A 24,803-nucleotide genomic window follows, 5' to 3' on the forward strand; every position below is an offset into this window, starting at 1 on the left:
GCATTTATTTGATCAAAAATACAGTTCAAATTGTAAAATCATGAAATGTTATTGCCCTGTAAAATAATGGTTTAAAAGTAGTTTATAATTTAATTTAATAATTCAGTTTAGTGACTTTAAAGATGAATTTTCAGCTTCATTACTCCAGTCTTGAGTCACATGATCCTTCAGAAATTACTCGAATTCATTTATTCATTTTCTTTTCAGCTTAGTCCCTTTATTAATCTGGGGTCACCACAGCAGAATGAACTGCCAATTTATCGAGCATATGTTTTTATGCATCGGATGCCCTTCCAGCTGCAATAATGGCTGGAGGAATCATTTCAACCACATACAATAAGAAAGTAGTTATTTACAATTTCAATAAATATTTAACAATTAAAAAACGTATTACATTTAACAAATGCCGCCTTGATGAACAGAATAATTTTCTTTAAAAAAAAAACTGACCCCAAACTTTTGACTGGTAGTGTATTTTATTGCACGATTTAATTTCAGAAGGTCAAGGTAAATTAGATTTTTCCTGAAATGTCAGCTTTAATTTGTGATCTGGCCAGAGAAAACATGATTTCTAAAAGACTAAATCATAGCCACAGGATATAGATGTCTTAATACTATAGTAATATGTACTATAGTATTATGAAATAAAATACTATAGTATTTGTGTTTGTGTATTTTGTGTTTTTGTTTCCTAAACATTTGTTTAAAGTGTTTCATTTGAACCCCTGACTGAATTAATTAGCTTCCTAAAACAGCACATGCCCACTTACGTTTCCTGTTGTAAAGCAAAAGGTTCATCAGTCAGGTTTAAGTGTGACCTCTGATGGTGCTAGGTACTAGCATGTGGTGGGTGCCGTAAGCATGTGGACATGAAAACAGAACTGTGGGGACCTGTAGTTACTATGGTGTTGCTCTCTTAGGAGGCTCCAGTGTCATCCCACAGCATCGACTGCAACTTAATTAAGTCCCTCTTACATCAGAGCGGCACCAGGAACAGGCAGTGAGTGAACATGTGACCGGGACTGAACTGGAACTGCCTCACACAATCTGCCCATCATCTGGCACTAAGTCAAATCTGCTCCCGCCATTTTCTTTATACAGTTGAAGTCAGAATTATTAGCCCTCCTGAATTACTAGCCCTCCTAAATTAATAGCCCCCTTTATATTTTTTTTTCCAATTTTTGTTTAACGGAGAGATTTTTTTTCAGCACATTTCTGAACATAACAGTTTTAATAACTCATTTCTAATAACTGATTTATTTTATCTTTGCCATGATGACAGTAAATAATATTTGACTAGATATTTTTCAATACACTTTTATATAGCTTAAAGTGACATTTATGGCCCATTTCCACTGAGTGGTACAGTATAGTATGGTACGGGTCACCTTTATCAGGCTTGCGTTTCCACTGTTAAAAGGGTGCCAATGGATCACATATCAAAAGAGAAGCACTTCTCACAAAACAGATGCTTTATACACATAGATACTTGTGTATAAACGTCCATTACACATAAACATCATTACATTACACATGATTACATTCATAAACACATACAGACCCTTACAGTCTCCGATATGTTACCAATTACAGAAAAAACTACACACAGCATACATTTACTCCTTATTTTTCTTCAAAGTTTGTTCATGGTTTAGGTTGCTGTAAGAATCATTTGCTCCTTTGTTTTTTCCGGCGTCTCCTTTGTTTTTTTTACGCGTCACTCTTGCATTTGTCATTTTCTGACAGGATCGAATGTCAGAAGCACTTCAATAATCATGTGCACGTTATTATCATTAGCTGAAGAAGTTTGTTTATCAAATATTGACACACGATGAGCGCAAGCGAGAAAGCCACTCACGCTTTAGACGGCCTTGTAAACAACTACAGGGCAAAGGGTAGATTCTGCTCTTCTTTTTGGCTTTGTGGCTGTTCATCAAGACGACAACAAGGTTTGTTTGAGCTCGGGTCGACCATGGCTCGTTATTATAGGTATATACTATTACGATGTAATGTATCGGCTGTGTATTTAAAACATTACATTTGTTTTCATTCTGGCTTGTTGCTTGAGCGAGTGACGTATCTCTGTAAACCAATAGCATTCAGCTGCGCATCTAGCTCCGCCTTTTGGTACCCTTTTGCCGTGCTAGGTACCCTTTGCAAAAGGTACCCAATAAGTGGTATGGTACGGTTCGCTTTTAGGTACCTTTTGACAGTGGAAACGGCCATAAAAGCATACAGAACAGTACCTCACCATTCAGTGGGATTGGGCCATTAAAGTCTTGACTACGTTATAAACCCAAAATCAAACCAAAAGTGTTTATGTGTCAGTGAGAGATTCATAAAGCTAACCAACAAAATCATAAGTTCAAGGCACTTGAAAAATAAGGGCAAAAATTTAAAAGCGAAAAAACTTAGAAAGCTTTAAATTTTTCACCTACTTCTCCAGTGCCTTGGATTTATGATTGCGTTGTTTAAATTGACTAGGCTAGTTTGGTTAGCTAGACTACTAGGGTAATAATGCAAGGCATTGTATAACAGTGTTTTGTTCTGTAGACAATCAAAAAATAGTGCTTAAAGGGGCTAAAAATATTGACCTTATAATGGTTTAAAAACTTAATAACACATATTTTATTCTGGAGAGAAAGAAAAATACTATAGAAAATACTATGAAAAAAAATCATTGCTCTGTTAAACATCATTTGGGAAATATTTGAAAAAGTTGAAAAATCACAGGAGGGCTAATAATTCTGACTTCAGCTGTATAGCTGTTTTATGTTTGTGGTTTGGCCTGAAAATGATTTGCCAGTAACCAAAACATTTTATGTATCACTATACAAATTTATTTGACCTATTTTAAGTCCAGCTTAGCACTGTAGACTTTGTTGTATGTGCTGTGCTCACATTAGCATGATTTTGCAGGCAAAAGGTCCATTGTCCTCTGTGAATAGACCCTTTTCACATTTCCGGGTTTCTCAGCAGTGGAAGTCATCATACTGTAGATGGGTAGACTTAAAGAGCAGTGAATGGGTGACTCAGGGAGAGTACCACAAATACATTATTGCATTACAATTAGCTCAAATAACAAAAGAAAGCATTCAAAAAGAGATGTGTGAGACTGATAATGACAGCCTGAGAAGAAAACAATGTCAGGTTTACAGTTCATCCATAGACACTACATTAGAAACACCCCTTTCTGTAGCCCAAGATGAACATGGTCTTGGGGAAACTTTCGCCCTCACTAATTTTTGTTATTTTGATTCAGGTGGGGCATCAACTAATATCGTTTAGAGCTCATTTTGTTTGGAGTTTTTTTTTTTTTTTGGAAAAGTTGCTTTCAACTCCTTGAAACTACCATTGGTTTATGGTGACTATGTAAAGGACATTGAGGCCTTTTCTGTTGCGTTTCTTTAGTTCAGTCAGAGTTTAAGCATGCATTCACTGAAGAGCTGCTGTAAAGTACAAGCTGAAGTCATAATCCTAATTAAAAATGAGACTGACGCTGCTTTTGAAAAGGATTTGTTCACCTAGAAATAAATATTCTGTTGTTAATAACCCCCATTCATTTTTGGAATATAAATCAAGATATTTTAGATGAACTCTCCTCATCCTTCTCAGAACGCAATAGTCCAGAGATGTTCAAAGCCCAGAAAAGAAACCAAAACGTTATCAAAACAGTCCACGTGACTGCTGTGGTTCAGCTGTAATCAAAGAAGCTCCAAGAACACTTTTTTACACCACGCTTTTCACCTTTATTATATTCCATGTCAGGTCTTCAAGGTGTGCATTTACTAGGGGAAAAACGAAGTATTGGCATTAGACATCGGCAAACAATGTAGTTTTTACAGTTTTCTCTGAGGACAAAAGTGTTCTTGGAGCTTTGTATGATTACAGTTGAACCACTGAAGTCATCCTGAATTTTTTACAATGTTTTTGGTTCCTTTTTTGGACTTTGAATGTCTCGGATTATTGGAGGGTCAGAGAGCACTCGGATTAAATCTAAATCATCTTAATTTGTGTTCTGAAGATGAGCATTAGTGTCAGGGAATTGGAACAACATGAGGGTGAGTAATTCACTAATTTGTTACAGAATTTTTATTTTTGGGGTGAACTAATCCTTAATGTTTAATGCTGTGAAACTGCTTGATTGTGACTGCAACTTTGAAGAAAGCAGTTGGATACTTGGTTTATTGTCATTTACCTGATGCTTCTTATTTAAATGGCTTCAAGTATGCTAATCCCGTGAGCAATTGTCTTGTCACCACCTATGGTGTAGTTTTTTGTTTGCGGTGCATTTGGTGAATGCAGAATTGTGCTTATGTTACTATTAGTGCATTGCTAATGGTTACTGTTAGTGTTGAAAAACTTTTATACAACTTTAACAAATGTTCTAGCCTGTCAGTGAGAAGCATATCTACTTACCCCTATTTTGTATCTGAATACTTGCTAGACAAAATGATCTTGCATTAGAAAAGGATAGGAACTGGAAGTGATTAGCTGCCCTTAAAATCTTAGCCTTAAACCCGATCTTTCAGAAAGCCCTGTTATAATCTGAAACCAGATCTACTTGTATGGCTTTCCAGACTTTTTTATATCTTGAACTGTGTAGTTTTGTTGTATTGGAGGGATTTGCTTTGTGATTTGACTTAAATGATCCATCTACGCTTAAATTACCCATCTAAGGTCCTTAAATAAAAGAGCCAGTAATCTGTGTCTCATTAGTTAGCATATATACACAAATCTAATCAGTATGAAGATTGTTTTAATAGTTTTGAAGTGAGAAGCATTGATGGTGGTGTATATAAACCCTTTATTTTGTTGATTTATTTTTGTCAATGTTGTATTTTGTAACAAAAGGTGGTGAAAGACAAAATTGTAAATGCTAAAGATGCATATTTACTTGGTAGTTCAACATAACGACAGTTTGCGGTGAGGTGAAATGGCTTCAGAATGTTACAAATAGATATATTCACATTTTATCAGTTTTCTTTTACTTTCAGAACTAATAGGTCTAAAATTATAACCCATTTTCATTGTAAACATCAGCCACGTACGCACAGTTGAAGTCAAAATTATAAGCCCCCCTGAATTATTAGTTTTTTTTTTCCCAATTTCTGTTTAACAAAGAGATTTTTGTCAACACATTTCTAAACATATTAGTTTTAATAACTCATTTCTAATAACTAATTTATTTTATCTTTGACATGATGACAGTAAATAATATTTGACTAGATATTTTTTCAAGACACTTTTGGACAGCTTAAAGTGACATTTAAAGGCTTAACTAGGGTAATTAAGTTAACTAGGCAGGAGAGGGTAATTAGGCAAGTTATTGTATAACGATGGTTTGTTCTGTCAATTATCAAGAAAAAAAACATCGCTTAAAGGGGCTTAACAATTATTTTGACCTTAAAAATGTAAATTCTAGTCGAATTTAAAGCCAAAATAAAACAAATAAGACTTTCTCCAGAAGAAAAAATATTATCAGATATACTGTGAAAATTTCCTTGCTCTATTAAACATCATTTGGGAAATACTTAAAAAAGAAAACAAAATTCAAAGGAGGGCTAATAATTCTGACTTCAACTGTATATGAGGTGACTGTGGAAAAGTTTGTTCTGCTAACACTATCTAGATGCTCAGATTGTTTATCCATTGCACTAATTATGGCTAGTTTGCCCATCTAATGTGAATTTGTCCCTCTAAATTACAGCTGTTGGTTTTTGCCAAATGTTTTTTTTTAATGGCACAGAGAGTCCTTTTAGTGTAAGAAAACAGCGACGTAAAACCATGTCACTCACTTTGGGAACACAGGCATCATGTTAACAGCGAGAGGAGGGTTTGTGAGGTAACAGTTTTTTCCTTCTCAGTCTACACAGACAGTGTTACGTCAGTGTGTCCTCTCTATTGACATTGTGTTCTGTGTGGAGGGGCGAGGGAAGTGTATGTGCAGTGCGTCTAGCAACAGCTTTGTTTATAAAAAGAACACACACGCAGTATAAATGTTGACGTCAAACAGCGGCCCTCAGAAATGGGTATCGCAGTCATACAAACCTGCCAATTTGATCAACTTTCCCAAAGGAGTTCCTTGAGACTGAGAGGCAGTGATAGATAAAACTGGCTTTCTTAGCTTGTTTGTGCCTCTTCAGCGCCTGTAGGCTGTAGTCTGTGTGTGAGCATTGTGCTTTGTGAGTGTTTGGATTCGGCAGGGCTCACTAAAGTGACATTTAAGCTCAATGGCTGCAGGTCACTTACGGGTAACTAACGCAATTAAAGCGAACCAGCTTTGGCAGAAATTCTCTCAGCACTTAAAATGAGCCTCGCTGAGACTTGAGGGTATGTGTGTCTGCATCTGTTTTTGGTTGTGGACAATTCAAATGTGCAAATTTACATTCTAGTTGGACTATATGAGAGCCTCATTAAGTCTTTTACAATTAAACAATGTAAATGCCTGGTTAACCTAAGTGTTCTGATGAAACATTACCATTCAAAAGGGTTGGCAAAACGTGATATTGGAAGAAATGGCTAGTTTTATTTAACATGGATGAATGAATTTGATTAAGACATTTTAATTGTTAAATTTTAAAAGATTTTTAAAGACTGAAGTATTTTGACTGTACTCTTTTCCATCACAGGAAATAAATTACATTAATAAACTGAAAGCCATTCTGGTACCATGCTAAGTTTGTGTAACTTTAAGGTTTTGGAAACAATAATGCAAAATAATAATTTAAAAAGTGAAACCAAAATAAATAAATAAAAATTAAATAAATAAATACGAAATCATAAAAAAAACAACAAAGAAAAGTTGCAGCTTCTGATTTTGGTGTCTTGTCTGGAGCAAATTAAATGTATTAATTGTTTTATTAATTATTTTGCTTGCTTTAATGTTTCAAAGAAAAAATACTTGTGAATAAAATCACCCAAATGTAATTATTTGTCATTCACCGTAAGAGATTTATTGATTTAAAAATGAAACGTATTAGGGCTGCACAATATATCATTTCAGCATTGATATCGCAATGTGTGCATTTACAATAGTCACATCGCAAGATATCCAATGTTGAGTCTGAATTATAATTGACAACAAGCTTAAGTTTAACCATGATAGAGAAAAGGTTTACCATTTACATGTGTTTTTAAGGCCTTTGTTGTTTCTTTTCCAAATATCTACATTTCAAGTTGAAAACAAGATTAAACTGTAAAACCCAAAAAGTTAAGCTAACTCAAAACGTTTGAGGAAATCGATTGCAACAAACCATTTAAGTTAAAAAACGAATCCTAATGAGTACTGTGAACTTAATCTGTTTGAGTAAACAAAGCAATTTGAGCACAGTAAAACCTGTAACCTGTAAAACCCAATAAGTTAACTTAAAACGTTTGAGTTAAAAAACTAATCTACATGAGTACTGTGAACTTACTCCATTTAAGCTGAAGTAATGAGGTATTTAATTAGCTCATTGACTTTAACATTCTTTTCAAATGAGTAGAAATAACTTTCAGTAAATTTTAAGGACAAAATAATGCAATATTTGTACTTGGTCCAAGAATTTTTGACTAGAAACGAGACATTGCAAAGTAAGAAAGACTTTTTTTTGCAATATTACTGTACTGAATAATGTTAGACTGCCCAGAAAACTGCCAGATAGAGCTATTCGCCTTGTGAAACTATATTTATATGGCAATATTTATCGCAGAAAAATAAAATATTGCAAAAACTGATTTTTCCAATATTGTGTGCAGCCCTAATATATATATATATATATATATATATATATATATATATATATATATATATATATATATATATATATATATATATATATATATATATATATATATATATATATATATATATATATATATATATATTAGGGGTGTCAAATTAATTGTTTCTTCGGTGCACCGCTGTGCAGATAGGGACAATTCGAAATCAGTTCAGTAATAGATCATAACCAGTTATTAAGTACTGACGTCATTTATCTCCTATGTGCGATGTCGCAGTAGAATACTATGGTGAAGGAGGCGAGGGCGAGTAAATAAACACTCCTACTACTTGAAAGGTAGATAATTATGCACAATTCACTGCTTGTGAGTTTCGTGGACATTCTTTCACTAACACTGAAAAAGGAACAGCACACAAGCTGCCATTTCACTACTAGGGAGAAATGCTGTAAAACTCCATCTCTGCCTCTCTCTCTCACTTTGGACATTTGACCCGCTGGGGTAACTTTTCCTCTCCTCTTGGCTGTTAAAGCGATACTTGTGGATCTAGACACGAGCGTGCTTGTGGTGCGAGTTTTCTCCACTGTATCTATTATGGATTACCTGTGATAACCATGTATTAAGCACATATAGACTGTAACCGTGGCTGTTCTTCCCGTGTCACTCATTGGTAAACAGCGCGTTCATTTCTAAAGCCAATCGCAGCCCTTTCTGTTGAGCGGGTGAAGACAATGCCCAATCATAAGAACTTGCTTGACAGCACTCAAAAAGCAAGCGGGATAATATTAACATTAGTTTATTTGCTATAAATGCTCAGGTTGTCTTCTGTGTATGTACTGGAGTTTTGTTTGAAACTCCACGCAGAAATGGCAACTGACTCAGCCGAGGCTCGAACCAGCGACCTTCTTGCTGTGAATTGTCTGTATTTTATAAATGAAAACATTCCTCAGAGTTCAGTGTCATTGCTGCAAATAGGAACTTGCTCATTACTAAAAAACAAACAAACTTGCTAATATCAATTCACTTGCAACAATGACGTCAGATTATCTGTATTGTTTGAAAACAATCACAAAGCAGACATCTTATCTTGATAAAACAAAAGGAAGGAAAGATTACTTCATGTGCCTTTTCAAAGTCAACAAGATAAGCATAATAACTAAGCAGCGAGAGCCTCTAAATACGCCTGAACGTGCTTAAGAACGGAAATCACACGTTACAGCCCATCTTTATTTGAACCAAAACACTCATTTTACCTCAGACTTTCTCTCATGACACTGTGTGGTCCAGTCATTTTCAGTCTTTGTTCAGCAGTTTCCAGGCCACTGAAATGCAAATCCACTGATCAAAATGGAGGTGACATGATGGGTGCGACCAAGGGAAAGCCTATTTATTTACATTTAGATAACACTTCCCCCACCGCCAGTGACTGGGAGTTAAATTTCCTCCTGGTGGAGATTAGCAGAGGACAGTAGAGCCCCGGGGTTTGTGTCCTCAGGAACATTTCATTTCATCACGTTCCATTTTAGCTTTAGCCAACTGGCCAGCTGAGCTCTGAATGAGAAGCACATGTGAGCACGAATTAAAGGCAAGACCTGGTGCTATTCCAACATTCTGCTGAAAGGGCAGTGAAATACAAACTCGGAGCAAACTCAGCCAAGACCCCTTGAACTTATGTTGGTGTAATGGCAGAGGAGGAGCATTTGTGCACTTCTATAAAGGCGCTCGTGTATTTTTAAATGGCCGTTAGACTCCGTTATACTGTATATCAGCAGCAGTTTGTTGTTCAAGTATTATCTGGTATGCTTTGGTATCCTTCTGCTAGCGTTTTGCTGTTGTTGTTCATTTTTTTTATTGTTTTTCTCTAGACGACAGCAGGCCCAGAAAAGCAGAGCAGTCTGTTCTTTGCCAGCCTGGTGTTAATGTCAGGTTGAGACGGGCTTGACCAGAGAAAATAACAGCTGCTCGGGTTTCACACAAATAATGGCACTGAATTTAAAATTGCTTTTCATTCTGTTCAGCCTTCTGTTGTTCTGTTTAAAAACTATTTAGGACTGCATTAGATGACAGAAAAGTATTAAAGTATTAAAGCATGTTTCTATCCCAGAATTTAAAAAAGTTAAATAAATAAAGTTGATTTGAACTTTTTACCTCAAAATATCACATTTTTCCTTTCCTTTGCTTTTTGTTGTGAATTCATATTTTATTTAATTCAAAGTCTTGAAATTAAGAAATATAAACTCAAATTAACTTCCCACCCTCAAAAACTCATTTAAAAAAAAAATAATAATAAATCATCATTAAAAATAAATAAAAATACAATTTTTTTTAACAGGTTTTATTTTGCTAATATTATCAGCTAAAGTTTACATGACCTTGTAAAAAAAACCTGACTACCAAGCTCTCAAATGTAATTGATAAATCAATATGAGATGTGGTCGTAGTTCCAGAAATCCTCTCAGCAGCTTCACTGACAGTAGTGATTTGAGCTAAAGGTATTTTACTGTGCTATTCCTGAAATATGAGTCTTACTGTTTCACTATATGTGATACACTAGCCTGATCTCACGAGGAAACAGGGAATCTACATGCGCAGAAATCCACAGATTTCCACAGATTTTTAGCCCATAGTTGAGTCTATGTATTTACTTGTATACATTTATATTTATCCAGTTTTTTTAATTCATTTCAGTAATATTATTGATATATAATAACAGTGATATGAAAATGTTTGTATGATGAAACTTTCAATTGAAGGCTGTTTTTTTGTGTGTGTGCCTAATATAGACATTCTTGGAAGTTGATGTTTGAGTGACTTGAACAAACACGTGCGAGTAACCCGATGCCCTTAACAGAATGTGATGTTATGTGATCTGGCACGAGTCACCATAACCACACATGCATCATCACCTGTGCTTTAATCCAGCTGCTCTGCTAAAGGAAACGCTGCTCAAAGCTTCTGCTCCATTGTTCGAACTGTAACCCATCACAGAGCTGTCGTCACAATTTGTGTTTTGTTTCCACACAGGAAATTGCACGCCACCTTCGGCCCAAAACTTTACGGGCCCTGTACGGCAAAAACAAACAGCAGAACGGCGTTCACTGCACAGACCTACCAGAGGACGGGATTCTGGAGGTGAGCTCATGCAAATCCCATTCAAACTTATCGTTACGCAAGAGCCACACAGTCACATTTTTGTCTTCGCTCTGCGACTCTAGTGTAATAATACGAAATATTTGAGGATCCCACAAATGAAGGGCAAGGACAAGATGGCATCCAGGTCTCATGACTGTCCTCAGTGTCTGACAGGAAGGGAAGCAGAGGAGCTTTGGTAGAAGGAAAAAAAAGCCATTGTTATGCCAGCGAGTGGGTTTGGTCCGGTGGACGTCATTGTTGTCCACAACTCCTGATCCGTCCAGCCTCCCAGCACAAATGGGCCCTTGTTAATCATTTGCCTGCTGACCGACTCAGCCATGACATTCCAAGAGCTCAGGCCTCGCAGAGAGCCAGCCGCTGCCGTAACAGGCACAATTCCGGGGAAAGTCAATTGTTTGAAAGTAAAACAAGATGGTGAGCTGATGCTGAGGCTCGATGAAGTGCTTAAAGTGTGTCACACATTAACATGCCTTTCGTTTTTAAGTTGAGACGCTGAATAGGGTATAAAAATTAACTAATACTTATCATCGTACTTTCCCGGTTAAATGATTGGATTTAAAACGTTATATTGAAATTTGTGCATTTGCACACTTTTCTAGAACAAAACTCAGAACTTTGGAGAGTGGATTTTGGATTTTGAGATTTTCACTCCATTATTTGGAGCAGAGATGCCCGAATAGGGCCCGCGGGCCAAAGTTGGCCCATGGTATACTTTGGCCTTCCATCCCATCTGAAAAGAGAGAGAGAATGTTGGAAAGTGGTTGGGGCGAATGCCTTTGTCTGTGATCGTCATTTAAATTAGAATTTAGCGTAACTTTTGTTTCTTTGTTTTATCGCTGAGCTACTATAAAGCCAACTGAAGTGAAATGATTCAGTTAAATACTGTAAATGAATCAGACTTTTAAAATGTAAATACTGTCATCTGCGAGCAAATCAAAGCTTGACTAGTGTATTCAGCATTGAACTTGCGTTACAAATGGGATTATGTTTTACTGTAATAAGTTCATTATAAAATGTTAAAATGCTACTGCATTAGTTAATATGATTTAAAGCAACGTTTTCTAGTTATTTTTTTTTTATATTATCAAATAAATTACCCATGGCAAATTTAAGATACAGTTGAGGTCAGAATTTTTTTATAGCCCCCCTGTTTATTTTTTCCATAATTTCTGTTTAACGGAGAGATTTTTTTCAACACATTTCTAAACATAATAGTTTTAATAACTCATTTCTAATAACTGATTTATTTAATCTTTGCCATGATGACAGTAAATAATATTTGACTAGATATTTTTTAAGACTCTTCTATACAGCTTAAAGTGACATTTAAAGGCTTAACTAGGTTAATTAGGTTAACTAGGCAGGTTAGGGTAATTAGGCAAGTTATTATATAATGATGGTTTGTTCTGTAGATTGTCGAAAAAAAATAGCTTTAAAGGGCTAATAATTTTGACCTTAAAATTGTTCATAAAAAATTTAAAACTGCTTTTATTCTAGCCAAAATAAAACAAATAAGACTTTCTCCAGAAGAAAAAATATTATCAGACATACTGTGAAAATTTCCTTGCTCTGTTAAACATCATTTGGGAAATATTTAAAAAAGAAAAAAAATCAAAGAGAGGGGGGTGGGGGTAATAATTCTGACTTCAACTGTATGCGGTGTGGTATATATTCGGCCCACAGTCAAGTTTGCTTTTTTGGTCAAGTTTGCTACTGTAGAACAGGGGTGTCCTGTAGGGCTGGTGTCCTGGAGAGCTTAGCTCCAACTTGCTTCAACACACCTGCCCGGAAGTGTCTAGTATATCTAAGAGCTTGATTAGCTGGTTCAGGTGTGTTTGATTAGGGTTGGAGCTAAACTCTTCAGGACACCGGCCCTCCAGGACCGAGTTTGGACATCCCTGCTGTAGACTGTAGTATTTTTGTAGAATAAAATGTACATAATTTAGCATATTACGCATAAACGCTGTAAAATGTTTCAGAGTATGAATAAAAGTGTTAAGTTTGGTGTTAGTGCTGCTGAAGTTGAAATTTATGGCTCAATGCAGGACTCAACAGCCTTTAAAAATATGTACTGTAAATGAAATCACCAGACACAAATTGATGAACTACCAAAAACATTAGACTGAAAAAACACTATAAAAAGCCAAAGAGCTCTGAATTGACAGCTGCATGAACAAAATTGCGTGTAGCTTCTTGAACTCTCAAAAAAAGTGTGTAATGTTAGACACTTTGTGCACAAATGTTGCCGTACACTTTAAAATAAAATAAAAAAATATATCTGTTTCTACAAGGAACCTTTAACTATTACATTTAGCTTCATAGAAGATAAAGGTTAATTGCATCTCTTTATTGTTCAATGTTTACGTTCTAACTAGCAATTTTAGTTTACATCTCACAATTTAGACTTTTTTGTAGAAATATTACTTTATATATAATAATTCAAATGTATAAACTCAAAGAAAACTCAGCCTGAATCAAGAAAACAGTGTCCAAATTGCAAAAAGCAAATATAATTGAAAGAAAGCTGATGAATCCATTCTGATAATAATCCGATAAAACCCTGAGTTATGAAAGATAAATTTGGAACTGTGGAAAATAAAAACAACTTAAAGTTGATATCTTTTTCCTCAGAAAAGCGAGATATAAACCAAAGAATTTGGAGGAAAATTAAACTCAAATGTGTCTAATCAAAATCTATAATTGTGTCATTTTCATCCCCTTATCTGTGAAAATGACATAATTATCGGTTTATTTTAGACACATTTGAGTTTAATTTTCCTTAGAATTCTATCTCACCTTTCTGAGGAAAAAGATATAAACATATAATTATATAAGTCAGAATTATCAGAGGTCATAATTGTGATAAAAAGTTGCAATTACATTTATTAAAATCAACAGAATCTTTCCATCCGATGCAAAAGGATCTTTGTAGAGAGCATTTTTAAATCACGCTACACACTTTACTCTAAACACCTGTTGACACCAAGAACAATGTCGTTTTAAATCATTCAAGTAAAATAGTTAAAATTAGCCAATCAGTATTCATTATCTGCACAAGATTAAACCGTGATATTGTATGCTAATGAGGACACTAATATAGTTATCTTTCTCAATGTCAATGAGCTTTTAGAAAATAAATGTTGCTCCATGGTTCCTCTATGCGACCTTTACTTTTAAAGTTGTACCCAGCAAGCATTTTTTGTTTTTAAAAGATGTCTAATAGACGCCTAAACATAGTCGACTTAGCTAAAACAAGGCTAAACTTGGGCTGTCTAATAGACGTCTAAGAATAGACCAAAACTAGACTAGTCATCAAATAAACGGAAATGAATGACTACACATATAAAGTCTGTCTATTTGACGACTAGTCTATAGGGCTATTCTTAGACATCTATTAGATTTTCAATGAAGTTTCGCCTGGTTTTAGCTAAGCTGTCTACGTTTACATGTCTGTTAGACGTCTATTAAACACAAATTTGTTTGCAGGGTAGTGTATACTATGTTATTAGACAGCTGTTCTTTTGTTTGCATGTTTTGTATGTTTCATTGTGTAGTAGATTGAGTTTTGTGAATTTCTCTCCTGCAGGTCCAGTATTTCTTTAAGATTTTAGATGGATGAAGCAACTGTGAGATGGAGATGTCCGTTCGGCTGTGATTTCAATAAAGACCACTTTGACAATGCCTCAGTTGTCTGTCCATTTATTTCTTCTTAGGTCTTACCCAGATTTAAATAACATTACAAGAGCAAATGCAACTCCTGACAAGTGTTCTGACGTCCAACGATGAACTTTAACCACTAACAAAATATCCTATTACACGGGGTACTGCTTTGCATTTGACAGGTTTCTTTTTTAAAACCTTTGACCAGTGACTTTGGTTTTTTTGGATTCATACATTACACTCTCCTGCTGAAAAAATTGTACAACTGCATAAATATAAAATTCTTCCACCATGAAAATGGCTAAAACATTCATTAGAAAGTAACACCACGTCACGTGATGCATCCGGAACAAAAAAACAAAAACCAAATAAAAAAAAAGCACTGAGTTGCCAAGCTGACCACTGGCCACTTCAGTCCTCCAGGCGAGACACACAGCTCTACACTTAATAGTAAAGGAAAACAAAAGCCTTGCACAGAATTGTCATTAGCCCCAATTTCCCAAATTGAAAGACGATCGAATAAAAAGTCAAAAGGTGATGTAAAAACATATTCCCCACAATCAATGAAAAAGAGAAGAAAAGCAGAGGAAATGATCGTTTGAACGGAGTGCAGTCACTTACAAACACACACACACACACACACACACACACACACACAGAGACCTGGGGAGTTCAGAGCGTACCATGCCAGTATTTTCAGTTTTTAAGTAGACGATTATGCACATTCACACTCTCTCTCACACACGCACACACACCTTGGACCGCTAAGGCTTTCTCACATAAGACAACAGAAATTACAACATGGCTTGGAAAGGACCACTGTATGCGACTACTGCACTGCACACTCCATAAAATATAAAGAGACCACACAAGGCAGAAATACTCAGGGGACAGGAACACTGCTCGCTACATCAGTAGTGGAATTATAATTTACAGTAATAAATGAACGTCCCATGGCTCACGGAATATTCTCATTTACAGTAGAATAAATACTTTGCTATTGCTACTCTTCCTGTAATTTACATCCTAACCCTAGACATGCAGAGAAAGCTAGTGTAAAGCGTACAGATTAAGTGTAGGTCCCGTATGTTACGAAAGTTTGTTCAAGACTGTTTTTTTTTCTTTTTTCTTCTCCAATTGAATTTGTACTCGTCTCCGTTTATTCGTCTAAATTATTGTTTTGAAATGGGCAGATTAAAAGAGCTATTTTCACAGCTAAGGTCATGACTTGGTTTTGATGGTGAATTTAATGTCAAAACGTCCCTGAGAACGGTCCTTCTCGCTGTAATCGATGTTCTCTCCGTATACTTTGCACTCCACGCGCATGTCGATGTCTTTAGTGATGTTGTAGAACTTGATGGCCACCAGAGGCTGGAGGTACTGGGGCTGAAGCAGTTTCCCGTAGTACGGATAATACTGGAGGGGGAAACCAGTCCCCACTCCAAAGTATTTAATCGGCCCGAGCATGCTTGCTTCGTCTTCTCTCTGTTGAAGAAAAAAAACTAGCGTTAGATCATTCTCTCAAACGCTTCGGAGCTTAGCGTCACTGTGTATGTTTAAGAACCATAACCAAAGAGTTGATTGTACTAGCGTCCACACCTACAATGCAGATGATTACAAAACTTTTTAGTCTTGTCATTTAAGACTATTGGTAAGATGAAAACTAATTTCTGTGAGAAAAAACCCACAATTACGAGACATAAAATCTCAAATCTGATAAGTTTGAGGTGAAAAAACATCAGTTAAGCAAGATGAAAAGTCTCAATTACTTCTTATCTATTTCAGCTTCTGCTGGATTCTGTTAGTGTTTTATTATTAATTAGACCCCGTTTACACTGCCAGTTAAATGTGACCCAATTCAAATTTTTTTGCTCATATGTGACAGATCGGATCTGTTCTATGACCGTGTAAACAGAAAAAAAACGCAAGCATTCGGATATTTAGAGATCGGTTTCAGACCTCCTTCATATGTGGAAATAAATCTGATATGTGACTATCATGTAAACAGGCAGATCGGATTTATTGAGGCATTCCGTTTTATACGTCATTAAACTTGCGTCAATATGGTACTTCTCGGCGGTTTAATGACGTAGAAGGATGAGTGTGTGTGCATCCTAAAATTTCCGACCCACTGCTCCTCATTAAAGGCCGCCACAATTTGCTCCCACCAGATCTGAGATCTCTCTCGTACCCACAGATTCCTCTGAATGAAGAAGGACACCATATATAAACCATAGGCGCAAGCTGCGATGACGGCCCTTTCCCTCTTCGTCCGCCTCGAAATTATTTTAAAGTTGCGTGAAATTCGCATATTTTGCAGAGCTAAAAGCAAGACAATTTCTTCAATGGTGGCTAGTGTGGCACAGGTGCTAGAACCCGCCTTCACGCATACGCAACGTCGTAAATTATATGGCAAGTGTAAACGCATGAATCAGATATGGGTCACAATCAAAAGAATGTGTAAACAGACAGGCAAAAAAGTCAGATATAGGCAACAATTTTGAATTGGGCATCAAGACCTAACGGTGTATACGTAGCCTTAGAAACAAAAAAATTTTCTGAAATTGATTGCAGTGATGATATTGTACGTCATTATCTTAACATTATCTCTTTTGTCACAAAATCTGAACCAATATGAACACTTTACTGATGTTCTGTTGTTTATTGTGAATTCGCCTAATATTCTGTCTTAAAATTGGTAGAACGGTGCTATAGTTGATATTATAAACTGGTCATTTTTTCACAAAAATGGTTATACAATATTACATTTAGTTGTTACATATAAAAGTATATTAGACAAGAACAGTTTTAACTAAAAGAATCAAATAAATCATGCACTTGATTTTTATTTATATTTATAACAATATCGTTATTAACTATGCTTCCATCCAAAAATGCGAATAAAATGTAATACTAAATGTAAATGTAAAACTAAAATGTAAAATGAAATATCACATAAAAGACGTGCGAATAAAGCAGCGTTTCCATCCAAAGAGAAAATCAGATCAAATCGTCACTTCCTGATTAACTTGTGCGGTCTGCTGCGTTCGAAGAAGCTATGTCAATCTTTTTTTAATAAATGACTTGCGTCTCAGAAGACGATGCAGATGCACAATGAACGCGTGGTGGCGTTTGAAGGCGTGAGACGTGGAAGCACTCTTGACAGTCCTGGAGGTCATTAATAATACTATATTACTAATACAGAAATGGTTACGGTGTTTTAGAATGACCAAATCAACAGTTCAGATGGTTTACAGTGTGCTCAGCCTGCTGGTTTATTCATTCACACACATTTTTATCATCACGCTTATAACAAAATTGCGACTTTTTAATGCACATACAGTTTATGCGCATCTTTTCTTATCGAATAAAACATCTATCCTACTTAGTTATGCGCATGTATTTGCACATATATTTTTTATGCACATTTTCAAAATGCGCATAAAAGTAGCTGGATGGGAACATAGCTATTCTCTGGACTACAAAACGTTGTGCACACATGTAGTGTCAACTACTTTTTCAAATTTATTTTCATCAATCGAGGCATTGATTGATTAAAAATACATTTAAAAAATCAGTGAAACTTCAAATATGTAAAGGAATCTGTTTATCTTTTCATTTCGTACACATATCCTCACTGTAAAATTATGATGAACAATTTTTTAAAATATCTTTAAAACCCGAGCCGAGAAGCATTTCTTACCTTGCTTGAGCAGTGGATTGGGATCAGATTGCCCTGAAGCTTTGGGCGAACTGCCTCTGGGATACTGTCGTTGGATGCTGGCGGCTGAGAAGAGAGATTGACAGTGAGATCCAGGTGAACTGAATGCTCCCTCAAAGCACTTGATGTAAACACAATAGTGAACATATATACAAGTGTGCTAATGTTAGATAACTCACCCTTGGCCTGAAATTCACGATCCTATTGAGTTTAACGATGAGGCAGGGCTGGCCTTCGTCAAAGCCGTAATTTTTTTGCTTTTCATCCTTTTGACCTGAGCACTCGCCCAGCCATTCTCGACTGAAGCGGCAGGCCTTCCTCACGCCATTGTCGCTCTCCAGTTCTCCACGGTCCACATAAGTTTGGGGGTTTACTAAACAAGAAATACATTATAGTTTATTAGTGACTACCGCAACTGCATTTCCTTGTCATTACAAGAACTGTGCATGGGCAAGCAGGACAGCAGAATGAGTCAAATAAAGGCCCAATTGTCTACCTAAGCAGTGAACTGTTAACTTGTGAATAGAGCTCATATGACACAGATCTGAGGAGATCACCTCCTGAACTGTACCCTTTTTAAATGACCTACTTCATGGTATAGCTATGGGTATATATTAATGTTTTCAACTAAAAATAGAATGTAGAAATAGATTGTATTTTGCCAGTATGTTTACATGACAATAGCATTTTGGGGCTTGAAAAGGAAAACTTCTGTATCTGATATTCTAAATGCAAGTTGTTAATAGTGACATCATGCACATGCGTTAAGGCAAGCATGAGTACTTGACAACCAAGACAACTGTGGTGGACTTCAGGAGCCAGTGCACAGACACGTGATGTTTTATTAATAGTGACAGTTGTCAAGGATTTGAAAACATTGTCGTCTGTGTACAACACTGCTCAAAAATGCTGGATAATGCTAAAATCTTGGGTGTATAAAGATGTGTGTATAATATACACATATACAGTCTTAGAAGTTCTTGTACCTCCGCAATCTTCAAATTTGCTGTTATCATCCTGGAAAGCTTCATTATATGCTTTAAGAAACTCTTCAATATGAGTGACAAATGGCATGTAACTTGATTCGTCATTGATGTTGTAGTTGATCTCTGCTTTGTCCGGGCGTGGGGAGTGTGATAATCCTGTAAGTAAAGCAGAAGGGTTAAATGCGGCCCGACAACTGGTGTCAACCACAAAAATGAACATTTAGCAGAATGAATTTCCTTCCAGCTCTGAAAGCAGCGTGTGCCTACTCTACCCATTCTCATGGAAGTTCACTATTCAGATTCCTAGCTTGGCAGTAATTTTCCACCAGCTCGAACGTACGGCCACAGAGGGGTGTGGCATGAGGAGAGCCAGCCAACAGAAGCCTTATATTGTCTGTAATGGCAGTTTTTGTTTCAACAGGTTGGCGATGACCTTGGTGCTTGTGCTGCAGCTGGTGTGAAACGGCAGCTTCTGGTGTCCTGCGCATTTGAAAGTTTCATGGGCACTCTTGGATAGACTTTTAAGACAGCGGTTAGAGCTTGAGAGAGTCTCCCAGCCTTCCCCTCCTCCTCCTCCTCTCCACAATCTCACGTGCTTCTGTCACACAATGGAAACTTTTAGCCCCTAAGTGGGAGGCGGGACTTGAACGCGGGCTGCATGTCTTCTCTACGTCCGGCCTGCTTCACAGCAAATAGCTGCACACCATGGTGATCTCCACTTCATTTTAGACTGCTCTGTTCAAGGGCCGCCTCTCTTAAAGGGGAAACGGCTCTTCTTGGCACAGAGATTATGCTCGGGGCCCTTTTGGAACACAGCTAAATGTAATGCCAGGGCGGGAGTGTGCACTATGCAAACATTCACTGGCATGGCTGGTGTGGCCAATGGCTGGCAGTGGAGCAACAGGCAACCTTACGGGGATTATGGAAACTCCAGCATACAATGCTCTCCACTGTTACTTTTCCAAAGTACTTCCAAATTGCAAAACATTCGTTTGTGTTCAAAACAAGATCAGGGGTAAAATCAAAGCACGTTGTAAAGTATTTCAGAGGTATGTTGTACATGCAGAAATGCCGACAGCATTAGAAACACTTCAAGGACATGCAATGTGTGCCAATGAGGAACAACAATGCTGTCAGAACCCAAACGGGAAGCCTCGTCAGTCTAGCTGGGAGTGTGAAGGTCAAAATGGCTTTCCGTGTGTCTCTCTCCTTCTCCTCCCTCACACTCCTACCACCTCCACCCTCTTTCCCTCTCTGAGATCAGACAGACCTTTAACGTCACAGAGTTTACAGAAACTTAGCGCTATGGAACAATTTGTGTATCAATGGGAATGTTGTACTTTCCATTTTTCCATATTAATTGCTAAAGAATAGCGTGTAATCTTCTTGATGCCCATGATGGCAAAGTGAATGTTGTCAAGCAGGTGACAAACACATCTCAAGTGGAATTTCACTTTCAAATACACTATTGAGGTGTAAAACAAGACTGTAATGTGGAATAAAACAACTTTCGAAATTGTGTACAAGAACATAATGATAGCCCTGATGTTAGTCACAATTTTGAACAACACAACACTGTCACATATAGTACTTATCAGAAATCGTGGCAGACAAAACAACTATTAAAGTACACACAGATCATTCTGTATCTGATCGGGTTGGTGATTCATTCTTAGAGCTTTTAAGTACAGATAGTACTCTGAACGCTTTTGGGCATGTAATATCTTCAACATCAACCAATCTGGTTTGTTACCTGGGGGTGCAACCCTGTCCTGGTATGTGGGCTTGTAGTTGCTGAGAGTCAGGAGCATGGCCTGGATGGTGCCAATGAAAATTCCAGCCAAGCAGCCGTAGAAGATTACGTAGAAGATGAAGATTTTGACTGCGGAGAAAACATGAAGCATCAAGTCAATGGGATGTTTAGGTGCACAGACAAGAAGAAAATCACACTGAGTTTCTGTAAACACAAAACCAAATCTAAAGGTCTATGGAACAAAGTATTGTTAATTTAAAGAGTGTTAAACAGATTATGTTGAATGAGGTATAAACTGAATATTTGAAGTTAGCATGAAATAAAAATTTTAACAAATGTATTTGTATTTTTTTAAAGTGTCAGTGATTCATCAATTGCCACTTAAAAAAAATAAATAGATAAGAAATTAGTCAGACATCTGCAATCGTGTCCATTTCTTTAGAAACAATTAATAGAAAGCTGGCATTCAGATCTGTCTCCTTACTATCATCCAAGTTTTTTCTCTTTTCCAATTATACATTTAATTCAGATGCACTTCAAAAAAATGATCACAACAAGGAAAAGATCTATATAGGCTTGGGATGATAACCGTTTTCAAGGTATACTGCGGTTTGGAAAAGTCAAGGTTTTAAAACCGCCAACATTTTCTGCTATATCGTTCCTAAGGTATGTGTAAGATTTTTTTATTTACGTTTTTTTTTCAGTATCTCCAGCAGAAAAGATATCCAACAATGCCATTTTAAATGGTAAAGAAATCAGTGTTTTAGAAACTAATGAAGACAGCAGAAGTCAATGATTCATTTAAATTATTACGCCTGACATGTTTACTGCTCCAAAATATCATAAATGTTTCTCAAAATAAAATATATTGTGTTCAAAGTGGGAAAAGTTGTTGTTTTTTTACCCAGACATTTTAAAAAAGCATATTTTAGAGCCGTAAGCACAATACTGTGAAACTGTGATATTTTTATCCAAGGTTATCATACCGTCAGAATCTTATACCGGCCCATGCCTAGATATATCATTATATCTGTTTCAGAGGAAACTGTGTATATGAACTACAGAGATTAAAGAGTAACAAACACTGATTAGTCACTCATTAGTCAAATCGAAAGGTTTTCCTATTGTTAAAGAATAATTTAGATAATTCACAAGCTTCTTTTTTGATTTAACATTGGTTCTTTAATTCAATTTTACTGATCATAAAAATAAATGGATATATAAACATAAACATCTTTTTAAAACGAGGAAGCTGGCTGCCTTTTGAGTCTTTGAAATTTATGCAAAGTTGCCAGTCAATGAAACATCCCCAACTTTCCTTTCTGAAGCAACAGCTACAGCAGCTTCAGTCAATCTCACACATTACTCATAACAGCAAGTCCCAGAACTCACATGTCCCTCTCTGTCTGACGCAACAGAACGAGACCCGCAGAATACCATTCCTGTCTGTCAGTAACTGTGCCAGTCTGTGGGCTTCATTGAAAGGGCCCCACAACAACCATTTCGAACTGGTCCCCAATAGACATAAACTGCAGGTTTGTGTGTGTGGATGACGAAGTTAAACTTCCTTTCCTTCAACGCTGGCAGTAAAACTTTGCCGCCTTTTAAATCTACAGGAAACACATTCAAGTTTGAATACAGTCCCACAAACAATAGATTCATGTGTCGTAGCAATTCGCTGTGGGCAGAGGAAAAAGCCTGACCCTGAGGGCATCAATAATAGGACCTCTGTTTCTAAACTCCTATGATGTTTTTAAAACTTGTTAAAACCACATTCAAGAAGATTGAGCGTAAGATTAGCCACATCCCAACAGTAAAGGCAGTGCGTCTATTGGCTAATAACTGTGTCATTTATTCTCTGTCGCTTCTCATTGGTTTACCCAAAAGCTTCACTCAATCGAGTAACTTAAATCATGTAAAACAACACATTTAGTTGTATCCTGTAGCCTCCAGCCAGTGTTTTGGGGGCAGCAACCTGAATGACGCAATACAAAGGACGACTTTCCATTCGCTATTATCAGTAATAAAGCGCTTAAATCGATAAAATGAAGCCAAAAACGACTCTTTAAATGAATAATACGAGCTTTAATGAAATCATACGCGTCAGTGGAAACGTTTCCTCTACCGCTAACATCCCCTTTATCTTGCTCTCTCCAAGCTCGTAACGGTACGGTTTGTTTGGCTAGCTTTTGCCAACTTTATCAAACCAATCAAACTGTAAATGCTCACTGACTGAATCTCTACCATTTTACGTGAAATTTAGGAAACTAGTTCTAGACCTTCCTGGTAGGTATAAAACGAAACTTCAAGCACACGGATAGAGGTTAGCTGGTTAAGCTACATGTGACTGACTCCCTCATACTCCACATGTGTCTGACTCAAACACAACATTTCCTTCTGTTTTACTGCTCAACTATGTGTATTTCACAACCTGTGTAGTCTTATTAAATGTGAAAACTCTATTGTTCTAACGCGAAGGTTATGTAACTTTGCATTAACAGACATTCATTAATGAAGGTAAATGTACGTCAATCTTCCATCTGATAAAACAGACTAAGCTGATAACATATTTACAGATAATATAGATTTACACAGAAAGAAGGACGATGAATGAGTACTGAACATCCAGCTTTATGACATTATCACTAACTGTAGGCCATAAAGTTACTGGCCAAATTACATTTCAGTCACCTTGAGGGAACAAATAACATAGCCAAACATGCTAAGGTCATTTTATTCATGCCTGACACTTAATGTGAGTTAATGAGACTCTTCGCGGTGAAAGGTTGTTTCCATTCAAATCAGAATCGTTTCTACTCGGTTTGACGATGTTTGAACTCTGTGTTAAATAGTTTGATAGCAGTTTAAATGAACCCATCACTGCAGGTTGTAACTTTGAAATCATTTGATGCTTACAAAACAGCTAAGATATTAAGTTAAACTCATGTTTTCATGAGTGTCTGGAAAACATTAACTCTCATTGAAAGACAGCTAACATAATAATGACAGTCCTAAACTAACGTTAAAATATTACGACCTTCAGAAATGACAATCTCTTCATGCACAACGAACCCAAACGTTAACATTTGCCGTTAATAAAAGAATAGTTCAAATGTTTAGGAGACACGCTATAAAAAGCACTGTTTTTCTCCATTATGACATTGTCATTTACATTTTTACCACACCGTGGCTCGCTACGCGTAACATTCACTGCTCTATTCATTTATTACACGACTATAACGCTATGATAAATCATACAACACATCGTTCTTCTGTTTTACCCTTTGCTTAGTCTCTTATAAAAGTGACAATTACCACTTATGATAGCAAAACACAAGCGCGAGTTTTTCCTATTTGAAAACGAAAGTCACGACTCAGTCAGATCAAACAGGTGCCGAGCTTGTCCAAAGTCAGGAAACACGCCGATTCTCCTGTCTTTAACGTCGAGACGTATTGACATTACTATCTTATACAGGAAGAAATACAACTTTAATCCAAGTGAAGAGGCGCTGATGAAACAATCTGGAGAACACTTACGCCAACTGCAGCCTGTGCGTCCTAAAAACTCATTCTTGTCAGAATTCCAGATAAAGGACTTCCAGCCACCGTTACCATCTTTATTTGCGGGCATTTTCGGTATTTAGTTCCCTTTTTGGTGGTGTTTAAATGGGCCTTATGGACTTCACAGCGATGTTGTCCCCTTCCTAAATGTTGTAAAAAAGGACAAAGTCGTACCCGGTACCTTTGCTTGTACTCACTCAATATATAGTCGGAGCCAGTCTCCGCCCAGTGGCTCTTTTTAATAAGT

At 36.6% G+C, this 24,803-nt stretch overlaps 2 protein-coding genes across 2 annotated transcripts in view; one reads left to right on the forward strand and one right to left on the reverse strand.

The window, feature by feature from the left end:
• The window catches only part of nme7 (NME/NM23 family member 7), a 57,559-nt gene extending 43,003 nt beyond the window's left edge, over window positions 1–14,556 (forward strand). The window contains exons 11-12 of the mRNA XM_056459888.1: window positions 10,747–10,854; window positions 14,462–14,556. Of these exons, the coding sequence (XP_056315863.1) occupies window positions 10,747–10,854; window positions 14,462–14,494 (141 nt within the window). The 3' untranslated portion in view covers window positions 14,495–14,556. The remainder of the gene's footprint in view (window positions 1–10,746; window positions 10,855–14,461) is intronic.
• Window positions 14,557–14,558: 2 nt separating this feature from the next.
• Window positions 14,559–24,752, reverse strand: atp1b1a (ATPase Na+/K+ transporting subunit beta 1a). Its single transcript, XM_056459890.1, has 6 exons — window positions 24,533–24,752; window positions 20,996–21,124; window positions 19,243–19,398; window positions 18,436–18,629; window positions 18,239–18,322; window positions 14,559–16,020 (listed from the first exon to the last, which is right to left on the reverse strand). Exons 1-6 carry the CDS (start codon window positions 24,624–24,626, stop codon window positions 15,757–15,759), a joined length of 921 nt encoding a protein of 306 aa, XP_056315865.1. The 5' UTR covers window positions 24,627–24,752; the 3' UTR covers window positions 14,559–15,756.
• Window positions 24,753–24,803: the final 51 nt, after the last annotated feature.

This window comes from Danio aesculapii, chromosome 6, assembly GCF_903798145.1.
Source record: "Danio aesculapii chromosome 6, fDanAes4.1, whole genome shotgun sequence".
NCBI classification, from domain to species: Eukaryota; Metazoa; Chordata; class Actinopteri; order Cypriniformes; family Danionidae; genus Danio; species Danio aesculapii.

Bases quoted from the DNA above. Each gene is read 5' to 3' on its own strand.
- atp1b1a (XM_056459890.1), bottom strand. From the start codon at position 24,626: ATGCCCGCAAATAAAGATGGTAACGGTGGCTGGAAGTCCTTTATCTGG. The intron at 19,399-20,995 runs GTAACAAACCAG...CTTTACTTACAG, and splicing joins GGACAGGGTTGCACCCCCAG to GATTATCACACTCCCCACGC. The intron at 18,630-19,242 runs GTACAAGAACTT...TTTCTTGTTTAG, and splicing joins CAAATTTGAAGATTGCGGAG to TAAACCCCCAAACTTATGTG.